Source organism: Myotis yumanensis, unplaced genomic scaffold (genome assembly GCF_028538775.1).
Source record: "Myotis yumanensis isolate MYYU_CA2020_CCGP unplaced genomic scaffold, mMyoYum1.0.hap1 SCAF_3, whole genome shotgun sequence".
NCBI lineage: Eukaryota > Metazoa > Chordata > Mammalia > Chiroptera > Vespertilionidae > Myotis > Myotis yumanensis.
In genome coordinates this window covers 28330888-28346899 of record NW_027223754.1, presented here as the reverse complement: position 1 = coordinate 28346899, position 16012 = coordinate 28330888, and the positions used below count along the sequence as shown (strand labels likewise).

Below are 16012 nucleotides of genomic sequence, written 5' to 3'. Positions count from 1 at the left end.
ACCTAAGATGTAAAGAAATCAGTGGGTCTTGGTTAGAGTAAGAAGGATATCTGAGAGTGTCTCAAAATGGTTCTTTCTTGTCATGCCCAGCCAGGTACGACTATGCTTACCCTGTTCCACAATAATCTCATAGTTAGGGCCTCAAAAACTGATTTAAATACTCGGGCTCACATTCATTCATTTATTTTACTAACTCTGTGCATGTGCCAGGCACTAGGGCAGCCTTGGGCTCAAGAGGAGGAAGACAGATGTGGTCTCTACCTCACAGAGCTGGACCCCTCCTTAAGGTCACAGTATCTAATTACTTTTCCTATATTTAATTCATGCTATAGATTTGGGTTGAATTCTCTACTAAAAAACAAACAAAAAAAGAGAGAGAGAAGAATAAGAATGTACTTTTATTCCTCTATACACAAACCCTTTCAAGCACATTGGTGATCAATAGCGAGTCTCCTTTCAGGTTTCTGTATCTAAATGGAATCAACCCAGGTCTGTCCTCTTCCTTGCAGGCAGGCCTGTTAATCCATGGTGTTTAATCTTGGATCTGGAGTCAGAAAGATGGGATGGGAATTTTGACTCTTCAGCTCACTCTCCAAGTGATTTTGAGCAGATTATTCAACCTCTCTGAACTCCTCCTCGTAGAGCAAAGCAGTGCTGGAACCTGGCTCTCAACTGTGGGCTGGGCCTTCACTGTGTTGTGGGGGCTACCTTCAGAACCTCTCCCAGTTGCCACATCCCTTTCCTACTGTGAAACTTCAAGCTGGGCGCAGTGCTGTGTGAAGAATCTGGATCAGTGCTAAATTTGATAGAGAGATGGCCCTTTAGTACAATTGCCGACTTGATTTACAAGCCCTCATATATGTGCCTCCTTTTTAATGGTGGCAATTTTAGAGTTGACACCAGCGCACTTTCTGACGACAGTCGGTGTTGTTCGTGCCTTGCTCCTCACCCCAGTGAGCACATTACTCTCAGAGCTGTGTTTTAGTACCTTGGCTTCTGCGACCTTGTTCCAAAAAACCCCAATGCTATGAAATTTTAAAAATCTATCACAGAACTGGAAGCATTGCTATGTAGTCATGAGAACAGAATCCTCTTTTTCCACCTGGCACTGCCCAGAAAGCTGACAGTTTATAAAGACGGTCCAATTACTACACGTGGTCAAGAAGTAGCTCTCTCTACTGGAAACCAGACTTTTTACAAGTCTTCCGGTTATGAGGTGACTGCAGCTCTTTCCTCTCTGAACCTTGCTCAAAGAGTCTTTAGTTGGCCATTTGCCAAATGGATCTTATTCCATACACACCCCTTAGAGTGAAAATGGGTTATCCAGGAGCTCTGATTTTGAAGATAACTTGGAAAAGTAAAGTATATATCGGGTGTGTTTTCATGTGAAGAAATGGGTTAGTCCTATATTACACTGTGCATCAAATTAGTTTAAATGTGCAGAACTTCGAAATACTTTTAAACCACCATAAAAATAATAAGCAGAAGCAGTGAGGGGGGATGGCAGGAGGAAGGGGGAAGAGGAGGAAGGGAAGGGAGCCATGCCTGGAAGAGCCACACCATGCTGGGTGCTGTGGCCCAGGAGGGCACCGGGTGAGGCAAGGAGAGGCCTCATCGAGAAGGTGCTCCCCTCAGGGCCTGACCCTGAACTTGAGGGGCCCTCCTCTGCAACCCGGCCCCCAGTGCGAGTGCCACAATGCAGTGGCCACTCTCCCTTTTCTGAAGGACAGCAAGATATGGGCCTGCCAGAAACTCCAAAGTCTATTTGGGGCCAATTTTGTCAAGTTTTACATTACCCTCTTGCTTGTTGCTAAATCAGCCAAAGGTGCCTGAAAGGACCATATAAGGCTGCTCTGGGGCTCCTATGTCCCCTGTCTCCCAAACAGAGAAGAAGGAGATCACCATCCAAGGCAGTCTTGTTTCTTTTGGCCTTGGAGTACATGAAGACCTCTCTGGTTGCCAAGTAGATACTAGTAGAGTCCTGAATGCGAGAGAATATTCTGGAAATGCAGGTGTGGGTGGCCCTTCCAGTGCTGAAGGTCTGTAACATTTTACTTCCAGAAATGGTGGTCTGGCCTGACGGTTAGACTTGCCCAGCAGAGAAGCAAACTCCTCTGAGCTAAAGTGGGTTCCACAGACTGGGTTGTATTAAGGAACCAGGGGTGAGTATAGAAACAGAAGTGAAACTGGATCTTGCGACACGGGCTTAATCCACCAGGAAACGAGAGCGGCTGAGTTTGAAGATAACTTGAAAAGAGCAAATTACACTGTGTTTTTCAGGTCCGTGGATGAGCCTGTCCTGGGTCACATTGGGTGTGACCATTCGCTGAGGCCTGGTTTACCCCACGAAACTGCAGAAGCTCCTAGTATTTATCAACTAGGTCTGTTGTGTAGCATTTAATTGTCTTCTCCCCTCAACATTCACTATAATATCCTAAAACACTGCAGACAATAATACATTTTTAAGGACCACATTAATTTTTATGTAACCCTTAGTAAATTAGGGAGAACCACAAATAGGACCAACCTTCAAAACCCGATGCGTTTTGTGCTGTTGAGTCAGCTTCAACTCCTGATGACCCTGTGACTATGTTATGTCTGCTGTGTCCTGTCCTCAACAGCCCGGCCCAGCTCCTGGAGACTCATGCCGACGGCTTCTGTGATGGAGTCAATCCATCTCATATTGGGTCTTCCTCTTGTCCTGCTGCCTTCTCTTTTTCCCAGCATTCTTGTCTTTCCCAAAGAACCCTACTTTCTCATAATGTACTCAGAATAGGCCAGCTTCAGTTTTGTCATTTTTGCCTCCAGAGATGTTTCAGGCTTAATTTGCTCTAGGACCCACTTGTTCATCTTTCTGGTGGTCCAGGGTATCTGTAGAGCTTTCCTCCAATACTGAATTTAAAATGAATCCATTTTTCCCTACCAGCCTTCTTCACTGTCCAACTTTCACGTCCATGCATAGGAATATGAGGGTGTGCATGATCTTAGCCTTGGTCTCTAATGACACTTCTTTACTCCTGTCAATCTTTCCAATTCTTTCTTTGCTGCCCTTCTGAGTCTCAGCCTTCTCTCAATTTCTTGGCTGCAGTCTCCATTTAAATTGATGACTGCACCAAGGTCAGCAAAATCTTTTTTTAAAATATATATTTTTATTGATTTTTTTACAGAGAGGAGGGGAGAGGGATAGAGAGTTAGAAACATCGGTGAGAGAGAAACATCGATCAGCGCCTCCTGCCCCCCCCCCCCCACTGGGGATGTGCCCGCAACCAAGGTACATGCCCTTGAACAGAATCGAACCCGGGACCCTTCAGTCCGCAGGCCAACGCTCTACCCACTGAGCCAAACAGGCCAGGGCAGCAAAATCTTTAATAATTTCAACTCAAATTCAAAAGAACCCTAGTAGTCCTTGTTGATTCTCAAGCTCTAACCTGGACCTCATGACAAACGTCCATCGTCCCTAGCCTGACCAAGCACCTGTCTGGCCAGGGACTTGCACAAAAATTAAATGTCTCAGGCCAGCTGTGGTCCCCCACAGAGGTTAGGGAAAAGCCAATGGATTCATGGAGAAGGGGCACCCACTAGTGGTGTTTTCTGGAACTGCATATCCAACTTGAAGATGTTCCGATTGGTGGAAGAGGCAAACCACAAAGCATTTCCAAATCACTGGAGGACAATTTAAAGTTTTCTCTCTTTCTACAAGTTTGATGAGGAATTTTAAGGAGCCCACACTTCAACTCCTCTAATTAACACCTTTCTTCTCACATTTTTCTCAATATCTTCATCAAATTGTAAATTGTAGCAGCATAATTGATTGTTCTCAACCAATATGTACCAAGTAACCCAGAAAACTGAGACCTGATCAAGAAGAATGCATCCAGTCACCAAGTGCTACTTTCATTGAAACCAGCAATTCCTCAGCACAGTTTATGGACTGTTGTTTTATAAGAAGATTCTCCAAATTATGAAATTCAGTTTGGGGAAAAAATACTTGATTCCCCAAGAATCTTAACAAAATCATGTGTAAAGAGCAGTAGGAGTAAGAAGGGGGAAACTTCCTTTTACCCTGCTAGATTCTGTGGCTGGCCTAAGAGCTGAGCTGACATAAAACAGATTAACTGGAGAAAAGCATACAAATTGGTTTACTATTCTCACATGCACATGGGAGTCTTCAAAAGGAAAATGAAAACCTGAAGAAACCATTAGACCAAAAGTTTATATACATTTTTGAATAATGATAAATTGTGGGAATGTCACAAGACAAAGGGGCTTGAGCCAGGGGTGTGACATTGGATAGGAAATATATGGGGAAAATTATGGAAGTAAGGGTTAACTTAGTAGGTGTGTTTGTAGAGATTCATCTTGCATTGCCTCCGTATCTGGTGACAATAATGTTCTCTTCTTCTTGGTGCAAGGCGGGCATCTTTCTCATTGGAATTTATCCTTCCACCCTCTCCTTCCCCTACTCCACACCCCCTCCAGACATGGGCCCTGTTCCCGGAGCCCACTGCGATTCCTTCATGAGGCTCCACACCCAGAAACGTGCTTCTTTCACTGCCTCTCCTCATTGTTTTTACAGCTCTGTCCTTTCCCTCTTTGTCATCCCAGCTCCTGGCTCAGCAGTGGACACATGAGACTAAAATAAACACGTGAATGAAGCAAGGAGAATACTTTATATTAAAAGATGCTTTCCTGAATTTGAAATTCAATCTAAGACTGATGACCACTCCTTAGCTAATAGTGAGGTTCGTGTCTGCTTAACACCACATTGGAGATTTATTCACTTAATTTGATACATTTAGACAGATAACGAGGTAACCAGCTAGAGAAGACATTTGTGAATTGGATGTTTAACCTGACGTAAAAGGCCTAGTCAGGCCTGCCACCTTCGCGTGACCAGCTGCCCACATCCACAGACTGCAAAGCTGCAGTGGGGCACCCGTCATTGTTCTGTCCTGCAGAAAGTGTGGCAGGATGTGCTGATTGCTGGTTAGAACTCGATGCTCTGCCCAGGTGACGTAGCTTGCTGCAGGCAGCTCTGCAGTCATGCTGATGCTGCAGTTCCAGGAGGTGATGGTTGGAGACGCGGAGACACGGTAAAGCCTCTCCAGGCATCCCTTTACCTGGCAAGACTTTACCTGCACAGGCAGAATAAAATCACTCCCCACCCCAACACGAAGGCATTTTCTCTTGGTCAAGCTATCCCCTGCACAGAGCAAAAGCCATGCTGATGTGCTCATTTTCCCAAGCCTCAAACTCAGTTCCCCAGCAAGATGAATCCCTGGCAATAGACTCAGTAATTCCCAGTGAGGAAGAAGGAGCCATTTGCTAAATCTGACAAGCTCAGGGGAGGCCTGCAGAGCAGGCCTTAAAAACTCAGAACTGAAAGTAACCACAGAGGATGGCCTGAACAGAAAATTTCCTAACTAATATATGTGGGATATAAAACTGAAACTCATAAACACAGACAACAGTATGGTGGTTACCAGAGGGAAGCGGGGTGGGGGGATAGTAAAGGGTAAAAGGAACCAAATACTAGTATATGGTGACAAAAGATGATTAGTATGTGGTGGGAACACAATGCAATATACAGGTCATGTATCATAGAAATGTACACTTGAAACCTATATCATCTTATTAACCAATGTCACCCCAATATATTTAATTTAAAAAACAATCCTAACTAAATATGGGTCATGGTGGATAGTCATGTTCTAGGTCTGTAGCTTCCTCGACAAAAGTCAGTCTTCAAGTGAGCCTCTCTATTGTCTTTTTGTATCTAAGATAAGGTGTCTTTGAAATGTCAGAGTCATCTTCTTTTCCAGACTCCTCAAGGCACAACCACTGGCACCAAACCATGAGACCCTAGGAGCCCCCTCCTCCCTATTGTTATCTTGTTCTCCACACCACATCCATGTGCTGTACATGTTCGTTGCCAACTATCCTGGACCCACCGACGTAAAAGAAGGATGCCTTTTCTATTTAGCTATTTATCCAGTCCGAGAGACTCCCCCATCCTACTTTGCTTTCTCCTGCCCCCTTAATCTACCAATGAATTTCATGTAATCCTCCTTACATTTCCTCCTTTGATTGTGATATATAAAATACAAAAAAAAAACAAACAAAAAAACTGCCATTCTCTGGAGCATTTTCTCCATTTGCTGAGATTACTATAAGCTACTTCCCAGCAACTGTCATCAATTTTGCTTCCCAGCAATTGTCATCAACTCAGCTCAAATAAACTCAGAAAAATTCTCTACAGGTTTGGATGTTTCTTACACCGACACTGGTATTCCTGTAAAGTCCCATGCAAATGAGTTAGCTGCGACTATCACTGTCAAGGGAATGCCCCCAAACACATGCCCTAACTTTGACCAATTGAATAAGGCAATAGTATTCCATAATGGAAATATGCTCAAACTAATATACCACATTCATTCAACTGTGAGAGGCCAGGCAAAACAAAGAAGTAATCAATTTTCCAGTGCGCTAGTGAACATAGGGTCACAGAAGCAAGCAGTCAGCAATACTCTGAAGATTCGGAGATGATCATTTACCCCCAAATACTTCCCGCAGAACTTGCATTTGCCTTAAAACCCCACAGTTAGAGCCACTAATGAGTCAGACAACAGAAGTCATTGTTGGTCAAACGTCCGAGCTTCCGCTGTGTTTGGTACTGACTGGCTCTATGACACTGCACAGGCAAGTGATCCTTGCAGGGCTCACTTTCCATAAGGTATCATAAGCTACACACTTATAAACCAACAGACAGCTCCCATGTAAATGAACACACATTTATTTCTCAAACATTATTTATCTGAATAGAGTTAATTCAGAGGATAGCTACTAACAGAAGATTTTGGGTCTTTCCTTAAGGGCCTCCATTCCTTGTGTCATCAGACAAAGCCTTTTTGTGGTGCTGGTGTTCGAACAGGTGGAAGGGCTTGTGCACTGAGCTTCCACCGCCTGCCTCTGCGGGAGACACTAGCAGCCCATCAGCGCTCAGATGGATCCAACTGGCCAGTTTTTAAGTAGGTGTTTGTTGACGTATGGGAGGGGGATTCTGGCTAAACTGACAGAATTCTTAGTAAAATTGGATGACACATAAAAGAACATGCTAGTCCAAAAGTCAGGCCTGTTGCTAAAGAGTTCAGCCTTTTTCCTGATAAGGGAGCTTGCGTAAGGCTTGGTGGATGGGAGGATCTTTGTCCGTGGAATCATACAGCGTGTGGCCATTGTGACTGGCTTCTTTCACTAAGCATGCTGCACGTGTCAACACGTAATTCATGTTTATTGCTGCATAATATTCCATTGTATGGATCCAAAGCTTGACTAGATCAAGTTTTTTTAGTTTTTACTTGTTTTTTATCACAGTGTTCTTTACCTTTTGGGTTTGTTTGCCAAAAGACAATCTGAAAGAGACACTTGGATGCGACGGCAATAGTAAAAGTTTATATACATCAAGTGAGCGCTTATTAATCCTCAGGATCAGTCTCTGAGGTGGGTACCGTTAATTTTCCACGCGAGAAAAAACGCGGCACATCGGAACCATGGAACTTACCCAACACCAGGGAACCGGGGCTGAACTCAAAGCCAGGCCTGGACCCTGGGTGCCCGCGCCCCGCCGAGAACCAGTCACTGCGTGAACGATGCGGGGACATGTAAATGGGCTGCACGGGCTCGGGCACCCCAGTCGCAGAGCAAAGGCGTCCAGGTCACCCACAGACCCCGACTACCCACGGCTCAAAGAGCGCCTCGGAACCAAACAGCGCGATGCCAGTTTCTGGCGCCGGAGGGGACGCCTTGGCGGAGGACTTCCGGGGAGCGGCCTGGCCCGGAGCGGAAGGACCTCGGCGGCTGCAGCGCCGGTCCTGTCAGTTCAGCCGGGGCTAGGGCGATCGCGGCGCGGGGCTGGGCTCCGGGTCTGCTCCGCGGGCAGCGGGAAGGAAGGCGCGCGGTGGAGGGCGCTCGTCCGGACCCCCGGCAGCGGCAGCGCGGCCATGAACCTGGAGCGGCTGCGGAAGCGCGTCCGGCAGTACCTGGACCAGGTGGGCGGGCCGACCCGGGGAGCGCGGGCCGCGGGACTCGTGAGGGGAGCCCGCCGCGGCCCTTTTCCTCCGGGGGAACTGCGGTCTGGGGTTCGGTGGTGCAGGGCTCGGCCGGGCCTGGGCCGTCTCTGCAGCCGCGAGGACGAGGGACCCGGAAAATGGAAGAAAGCCCCCTATACACAGAGGGAGCCTTACCGGCACCCGAGGCCCCGCCGGCCGCCGCCTGACTCCTGGGCACAGTAGGTGCTCAATGCAGACTTGCTGCCGAGTGGAAATTGAAGCATTATTTTAGGAGGAAAGCTGCAGGGTGGCCTTTGAATTTAGCTAGCTAATAGAAAATGTCGGAGAAGTTGTCATTCTCATGGGGCCGAATTTAAGCGAATAAAGATACCGACAAGCCCGTGGCCTCAAATCAGCGCCGGAAACTACATCTGTGTTCCCTGCACCGCCCTGCAGTGAACAGCCAGCAGAGCTTACGACAGAAGCGTCTCCAGAATCAGCAGCATCATTTTAATCTAGGTCCTAGATTCTAGGATGTCACTTAAGTTTTAGTAAAATGCATGCTCTCTCAACAGATTGGAAGCCACGGGAGGGAGGGAAAAGCGTGTTCAGCGAGACGTCCAGGATGGGTTGTGAGACGCTACTGCCAGGTGTCCGCAGTACTTTGCAGGGCGCCGTTCCGGTTACCGCGAGCCAGTTAGCTGAACACATGCCTTCCGAGCACTCCTCTTTGGCGCCGGGGTGCTGTGCGGAATGAGACAGGCCGGGTCCCGCCCTGAACATGAGCAGATTTGTAACCATCTATCTGTCAGCATTCCTCCTCCCACTTGGGCAACTGAGTTCCTGATTTGAATCCCGGAGGACTGAGGCAAGGGTTGTAGAGAAATTGAGAACCACTGCTAGTGACTAGCTACTGCAAAATAATCACTTAAATTTCCTACTGTTTTAAGATACCTGCTCATAATTTTGTTCTGTTTTTAAAACTATTCTTTTTCCATCCCCTCACTCCCCTCCTTTGACAACTATCAGCTTGTTCTGTATATCTAAGGTTCTGTTGCTGTTTTGTTTTTGTTTTTTAGATTCCATTTATGAGTAAAATCATACGATATTTGCCTTTCTGTCTGACTTATTTCACTTACCTTCTAGGTCCATACATGTTGTTGCAAATGGCAAGATTTCAATCATTTTTACTGCTAAGTAATAGTATATACATAGGGTGTCCCAAGAAATGTATACACACTTGAGCAGCTGATAGCTCAGTCCTGAAAATGAAATGTATTTTAATAAACACTGCCTTTATAATTATTCAAAGAGTGTGCATACATTTTTTTGGGACGCCCCTCTCTCCCGCACACACACCATATCTTCTTTGTGTGCTCATCTACTGATGTCCACTAGGTTACTTCCATATCTTGGCTGTTGTGAGTATCCTGAAATGATCATAGGGGTGCACGTAACTTTTTGAATTAGTGTTTGGTTTTCTTTGGATAAATACCCAGGGCTTGGCCAGAAGCAGAATTGCTGGGTCACAAGGTAGTTCTGTTTTTCATTTTTAATGGAAACTCCATACTGTTTTTCATAGTGGCTGCACCAATTTGTAATCCCACCAACAGTGAACAAGGGTTCCCTTCTTATCCACATTCTACCAGCACTTATTTGTTGATTTATTGATGATATCCATTCTGGTAGGTGTGAGGTGATATCTCATTTTTATTTTAATTTGCATCTGCCTGGTGACTAGTGACATTAAGCATTTTTTCATATCTATTGGGCATCTGTATGTCCTCTTTAGAGAAATGTTTATTCAAGTTTTTTGCCCATTTTTTAATTGGATTGTTTGTGTTTTGGGTGTTAAGTTGTATGAGTTCCTTAGGTTATTTTGGATGTTAACACTTTATCAGATGTAACACTTCTTTTTTTAAAAATATATTTTATTGATTTTTTACAGAGAGGAAGGGAGAGGGATAGAGAGTTAGAAACATCGATGAGAGAGAAACATCGATCAGCTGCCTCCTGCACACTCCCCACTGGGGATGTGCCTGCAACCAAGGTACATGCCCTTGACGGAAACCAAACCTGGGACCCTTCAGTATGCAGGCTGATGCTCTATCCACTGAGCCAAACCAGTTAGGGCAGATGTATCACTTCTGAATACTTTTTCCCATTCAGTAGGTCGTCTCATTTTGTTGATGGTTTCCTTCACTGCAAAAACTTTATTTTGATGTAGTCAAATTTTGTTTATTTTTCCTTTTGTTGCCCTTGCCCAAGATATATCTAAAAAGATATTGCTAAGAGTGATGTCAGAGTTTACTGCCTATGTTTTCTTCTAGAAGTTTTATGGTTTTAGGTCTTAAATTTAAGTCTTTAGTCTATTTTGAGTTTATTTTTGCATGTGGTCTGATGTCTTTTTTTTTTTTTTTCCGTGTGTCTTCATTTTTCCTAGTACCACTTATTGAAGAGACCATGTTTACCCCATTGTATATCCTTGCCTCCTTTGTCATAGATTAATTGACCATATAAGCGAGGACTTATTTCTGGGCTCTCTATTCTAGTCCATTGATCTATATCTCTGTTTTTATGCTAGTACCTGCTGATACATTTTTGCAGTGTATATGTTTATTTTAAAACACTGCCTTGTTGAACTATATATATATATATATATATATATATATAAAATGATCTTAGAATATTTTTTTATTATATCATTGAACTAAAACTTACCTATCTGAGATATAAGATAAAGATATAATTGATAGACCCCTACTGCATGTAAAAAAAATATCGCATTCTAATAATATTAGATATTTGTTTAAAATTTGAAATAACAGGGAAATTATCACTTTTTTCTTATACAGCAACAGTATCAAAGTGCTCTATTTTGGGCAGATAAAGTAGCTTCACTCTCTCATGGTAAGTGACAAATCCTAATTTTTTTAAATTTCTCTATCTTTAAAAATCTTTCTATTTTACCTTGTACCTCTGACCCAATTATGTAATTTTTCTCTCCAGAGGAACCCCAGGACATTTATTGGTTGGCTCAGTGTCTTTACCTGACAGCACAATATCATAGAGCAGCTCATGCACTTCGGTCACGAAAACTAGATAAAGTAAGTGATTGTATGAACGTTAAAGCTTCTCAAAGCTTTTTAAAAATGTCCTTAAATTAGTATCGTAGGTGTTTGTTTTATGTGAAAATTATTTAGAAGGATTTAATTTTGCTATTCCTAATCTCAGTCACTTTGTTTTTCCTTCCCACCTCTAGTCACCACGTTTTAAAAATTCTGTTTTCTAAAATAGCTCTGAAATTATGGATAGTCCTTTCTACCTTGTTACCACTCATATGTATCAGGCCTTTAATTTGTCTGTTTTGTTGTTTTTGTCTCTTGTCTCTTTTCTCCAGTAACATCTTTCCCACTCCCCACCTTCCGACTCCAGTTCATTTTTAAACTCTCACAGGGGTGGTCTTCCTGAAACACAGATCTGATGGTGCCACTGACAATATCGTTCAGTGATTTCCCATTTCCTACAGGATAAAATCAGACACATGAATAGACTCCTTTATGATTTCTCACCAGTCTTCTTCTAACCTCCTACCACCATCAGTATGTGTAACACGCGCTGAATACTTGTACTACCTTGTACTAGTGGTGATTATTCAGACTCAGTGCCTAGAATGCTGAGTAACTCCTCACTTACCTTCTCCTCTGCAGATGTTTTCTTCCTCAAGTGGCAAGTACTTTTTATGCCCTCTTTCCGTTTGTGAAAGAACTGCTGTATTTATGTCTTCCCTGCTGTAACCTCCCAGAGGGCAGGCCCTCGCTCCTTTTTGACTCTTCAGTGCCTAGTAAACAGTAGGTTTATGATGCGTAGGGGTTAAAAAAGGGTGGATTTTTTTTCTCTACAAGAGTAAAAGGAGAAATTATGAAAATAGCTTTATTTCATCCTCATAGTTTTCTTTTAGAATGAAGATGCACAGTATCTTGACCACTATTTTAATAGATTAATTTCTTTTCTAGTTGTATGAATCTTGCCGCTACCTTGCAGCTAGATGTCATGTAAGTATCCTCTCAGTTTCCTTTTTATTTGGTAAAAGTTCAATTATGTGAATGTTATGCATCCCTCACATATGTGTAAGAATTCTAATGATAGAGTTTGGCAGATTAGTATTTTGTGAGGAAATGTTCTTTTCTTTAATATTGCTTGCTATAAAATATTGATTCTCTGCATGCATGAAGAAAATTCCACTTTAGATATTAAAGTTTTTTAAAGTATGTTTTTATTGATTTCATAGGGGAAGGGAGAGGGAGAGAGAGATAGAAGCATCAATGATGAGAGAGCATCATCGATTGGCTGCCTCTTGCCCGAAACCCAGGCATGTGCACTGACCAGGAATTGAACCGTGACCTCCTGGTTCATGGGTCAGTTCTCAACCACTGAGCACACTGGTTGGGCTAGACACTTTTCAATTTAAGTAATGAATGGGTGTAATATTCATTAACCTTTTAAAATCTACCAGAGGTCCAGCACACAAAATTTGTGCACTCAGGGTGAGGGGGTGGTCCCTCAGCCCTGCCTGCGCCCTCTCAACTGCCACAGGGAGCGGGCCTAAGCTGGCAGTCAGACATCCTTAGCGCTGCTGCAGAGGTAGGAGAGGCTCTCGTCACCGCCACTGCGCTCGCCAGCTGTGAGCCCAGCTTGTGGCTGAGCGGTGCTCCCCCTGTGGAAGCACACTGACCACCAGGAGGCAGCTCCTGCATTGAGCATCTGCCCCCTGGTGGTCAGTGTGCATCATAGCGACCGGTCGTTCTGCTGTTCGGTCGATTTGCATATTAGTCTTTTATTATATAGGATAGTATTGTCCTGGTCAGGTGGTTCAGTTCGTTGGAGTGTCATCCCATACACCAAAAGGTTGTGGGTTCACTTCCCGGTCAGGTCACATACCTAATTTGCAGATTCAATCTCGGTCGGGGCACATAGAAGAGGCAGTTGACCAATGTTTCTCTCCCATAGTCTCTTGAAAACAAATCCATGAAATCTACAGTATTTGTTTCTATGTTTAGTGTTTGAAGTCATGGCTGACGAAGGGTATTTCTGTTTTCTACATAGTATGCTGCAAAAGAGCATCAGCAGGCTCTCGATATTCTTGATATGGAGGAGCCTATCAACAAACGATTATTTGAGAAGTATTTAAAGGATGAAAGTGGCTTGAAAGACACCCCCAATGACTGGGAAATGTCACAGTCTTCAGTAAGTAATACTATACTAAGCATGCTTCAGTAACATCAGTAAGAATTAGCAAGCATATTGGTTGCCTACTAATTTGCCCACCAAAATTCAAAACGATTTCGAGACCTTTTTGAGCCATCAGTTGGAAGCAGTAATAATCATGTTCTCAGATGTTTGAATCTGCACTAAGCTGACTTGAGATCTTCCTTCCGTTTGATGCCTTAAACTACTCCCCACAGGTGGCATAGTCTTTACTCTTACTGAGTTTCAACAGTGTTTGTACCTACTCCCAAGAAACTTTGGTGTTTTATTTATGACTAGAGGCCCGGTGCACAAATTCATGCACCACTGTGTTCCCTTGGCCTGGCCTGTGGGATTGGGCCAAAACTGGCTCTCCAACATCCCCCAAGGGGTCCCGAATTTCGAGAAGTCACAGGCTAGGCCGAGGGACCCCACCGGTGCACGATTAGGTCCGGGGAGGGACGTGGGAGGTTGGCCAGCTAGGAAGGAACCACGGGGGGCTCCAAGGCATGTCCTGCCCGTCTTGCTCAGTCCCAATCGGCTGGACCCCAGCAGCAAGCTAACCTACCGGTCAGAGTGTCTGCCCCCTGGTGATCAGTGTATGTCATAGCGATTGGTCAACTGGTTGACTATCTGCCTCTGGTAGTCAGTGCACGTCATAGCTAGCGGTTGAGTGGACTTAGCATATTACACTTTTATTATATAGGATACTTGTGTATTTCAGTTTATATACTTTCTATTTGCATGAAATTGCAAATTCCTTTCTGGCAGAGGTTATATAATAATAGATGACATCCATATTGACATCCATATTCAGATTACTAATCTGGATTGTTATTCCTTTTTTTTTTTAACAGCTTTCTCGATAAATAATCCACATGCCATGTAATTCATTCATTTAGAATGTACAGTTGCTTGGCTTTTAGTATATTCACAGAGCTGTACAACCCTCACCACAATCAATTGTAGAAAGAAACCCTGGACTGTGTAGCCGTTACCCATCACCTCCCCCATTTTTCCAGTTATTTTTTATAACTGTTAATGAGGAACTTGTAAGTCACCTCAAAAATGTAGGAATACTATACATTTTTAGGTGTTTCTCTCTCTTTTGTACTGTTTGTCTATTTTATGTAGTAAGAAGTGCACATTCATTTTTTCTGCTAAGAAATGCATTTGTGAGGGAGCTTGGTATTATTATTATCTTTGGACTTCTTATCCATTAACTTATCTGCTAAGAAATACATGATTTATTTGTAATGTATTATTAAAATACTTTTTAAAAAATAACTTATTGGATACTGCATAGGTCTAAGATTCTCTCATAAGGTCCTTCAGTGTTTTTTAAATTTTGATTTTATGATGAATGTTCTTCAGCCCTGTACCAGTTTTAACCTTTAGCTCAGTTATGTGTTTCTTGAGATTCAGAGTCTGGAACATCAATCAGATTTTTACATTCTCTTGTTGATGATGATAGTGAGGTAACTACTGTGTAAGCACCTTACCATGTGCTAACTTTACAGAGACTATCACCTCTACTCCTCACAGAGCCCTTTAGATGAGAAAAGGAAACTGAGGCCAAGAGAGGTTACATCACTTGCCCAAGGTCACTAAGTGTCAGAACTGGAATTTGAACTCAGGTCTGTTCAGTTCCAGAAAGCCATGCTCCTAGCCACTATGCTACATTGCTGCCAGTTTTCTAATAGTTACTAAGATCCTTTCATTGAGATCTACCTATTAAACTGTTAAAGTTTGATTCAGTATATCAATGCTGTTTGCCATCTCAAAATCCTTACTCTATTTGAGAAAAACAGGTAATGAAAAAAGTAGCAGTGACACGTTCACTATAAAGAAGTGCTGAAATGAGGAGAGCCTCGGGAAGATGGATTAGAGAAGTTTCATTTGCCTTTATGTTTCTATTTATACTATGCCTGACAGTGAGGTGGAAAAATCCTTTTGGATTAAAAAAAAAAAGTCCTGGGCCTTCAGATTATATAACATTTTTGATAAATTAAGTTTAAAAGTATTGGCTTAGTATGTGACTCATCATATTTTTCCAACAGATAAAGAGTTCTATTTGTCTTTTACGAGGAAAAATCTATGACGCTCTAGATAACCGAACCCTAGCTACCTATAGCTATAAAGAAGCTTTGAAGCTCGATGTCTATTGTTTTGAAGCATTTGATCTTTTGACATCACACCACATGTTGACAGCCCAAGAAGGTTTGGAAACTCAGGTGTTTGTATGTTTAGCACAATTGATATTCTTTTTGTGTGTGTTTTTCCTCTGAAATCTGTGAGTCAACAGCAGGCTATGTACAGATTTAGATTTAAATAGACCTATTAACTTCCTTAGTGTCTTCAAATATGAAATGCATTACAGAATACAATACTGGGCAGTTCCTGTTGCAGGCAGAATCTTTAGGGATTGTGATGTGACGAGACCATATTTTTGAGGAGTGATTTGAAGTAATATAAATAAGATTTCAGTATCTGATTACGTGGCTCTCAACCTGACTGCATTTTAAATCCCCGAGGAGCTTTAAAAACCTCAGTGTACAGGTCCCAACTCCAGACCAGTTGAATCAGAATCTCTGGTGGGGAAGCTCTGTCATGGTTTAAGGCTTCCAGATGATCCTAAGGTATAATAAGGGCCAAGAACCATTGACCTAGAGCAGCGATTTTCAACCAGTGTGCCGCAAGAAAAATTCTAAAGTAATACC

The 16012-nt window shown here is 43.1% G+C and overlaps 1 protein-coding gene across 1 annotated transcript in view; it reads left to right on the top strand.

The window, feature by feature from the left end:
• Positions 1-7847: 7847 nt before the first annotated feature.
• CDC16 (cell division cycle 16) overlaps positions 7848-16012 on the top strand; it is a 37313-nt gene continuing 29148 nt past the window's right edge. Inside the window, exons 1-6 of the mRNA XM_070408536.1 lie at positions 7848-8045; positions 10901-10955; positions 11055-11152; positions 12062-12100; positions 13152-13292; positions 15353-15512. Coding sequence (XP_070264637.1) covers positions 7998-8045; positions 10901-10955; positions 11055-11152; positions 12062-12100; positions 13152-13292; positions 15353-15512 — 541 coding nt within the window. The 5' untranslated portion in view covers positions 7848-7997. The remainder of the gene's footprint in view (positions 8046-10900; positions 10956-11054; positions 11153-12061; positions 12101-13151; positions 13293-15352; positions 15513-16012) is intronic.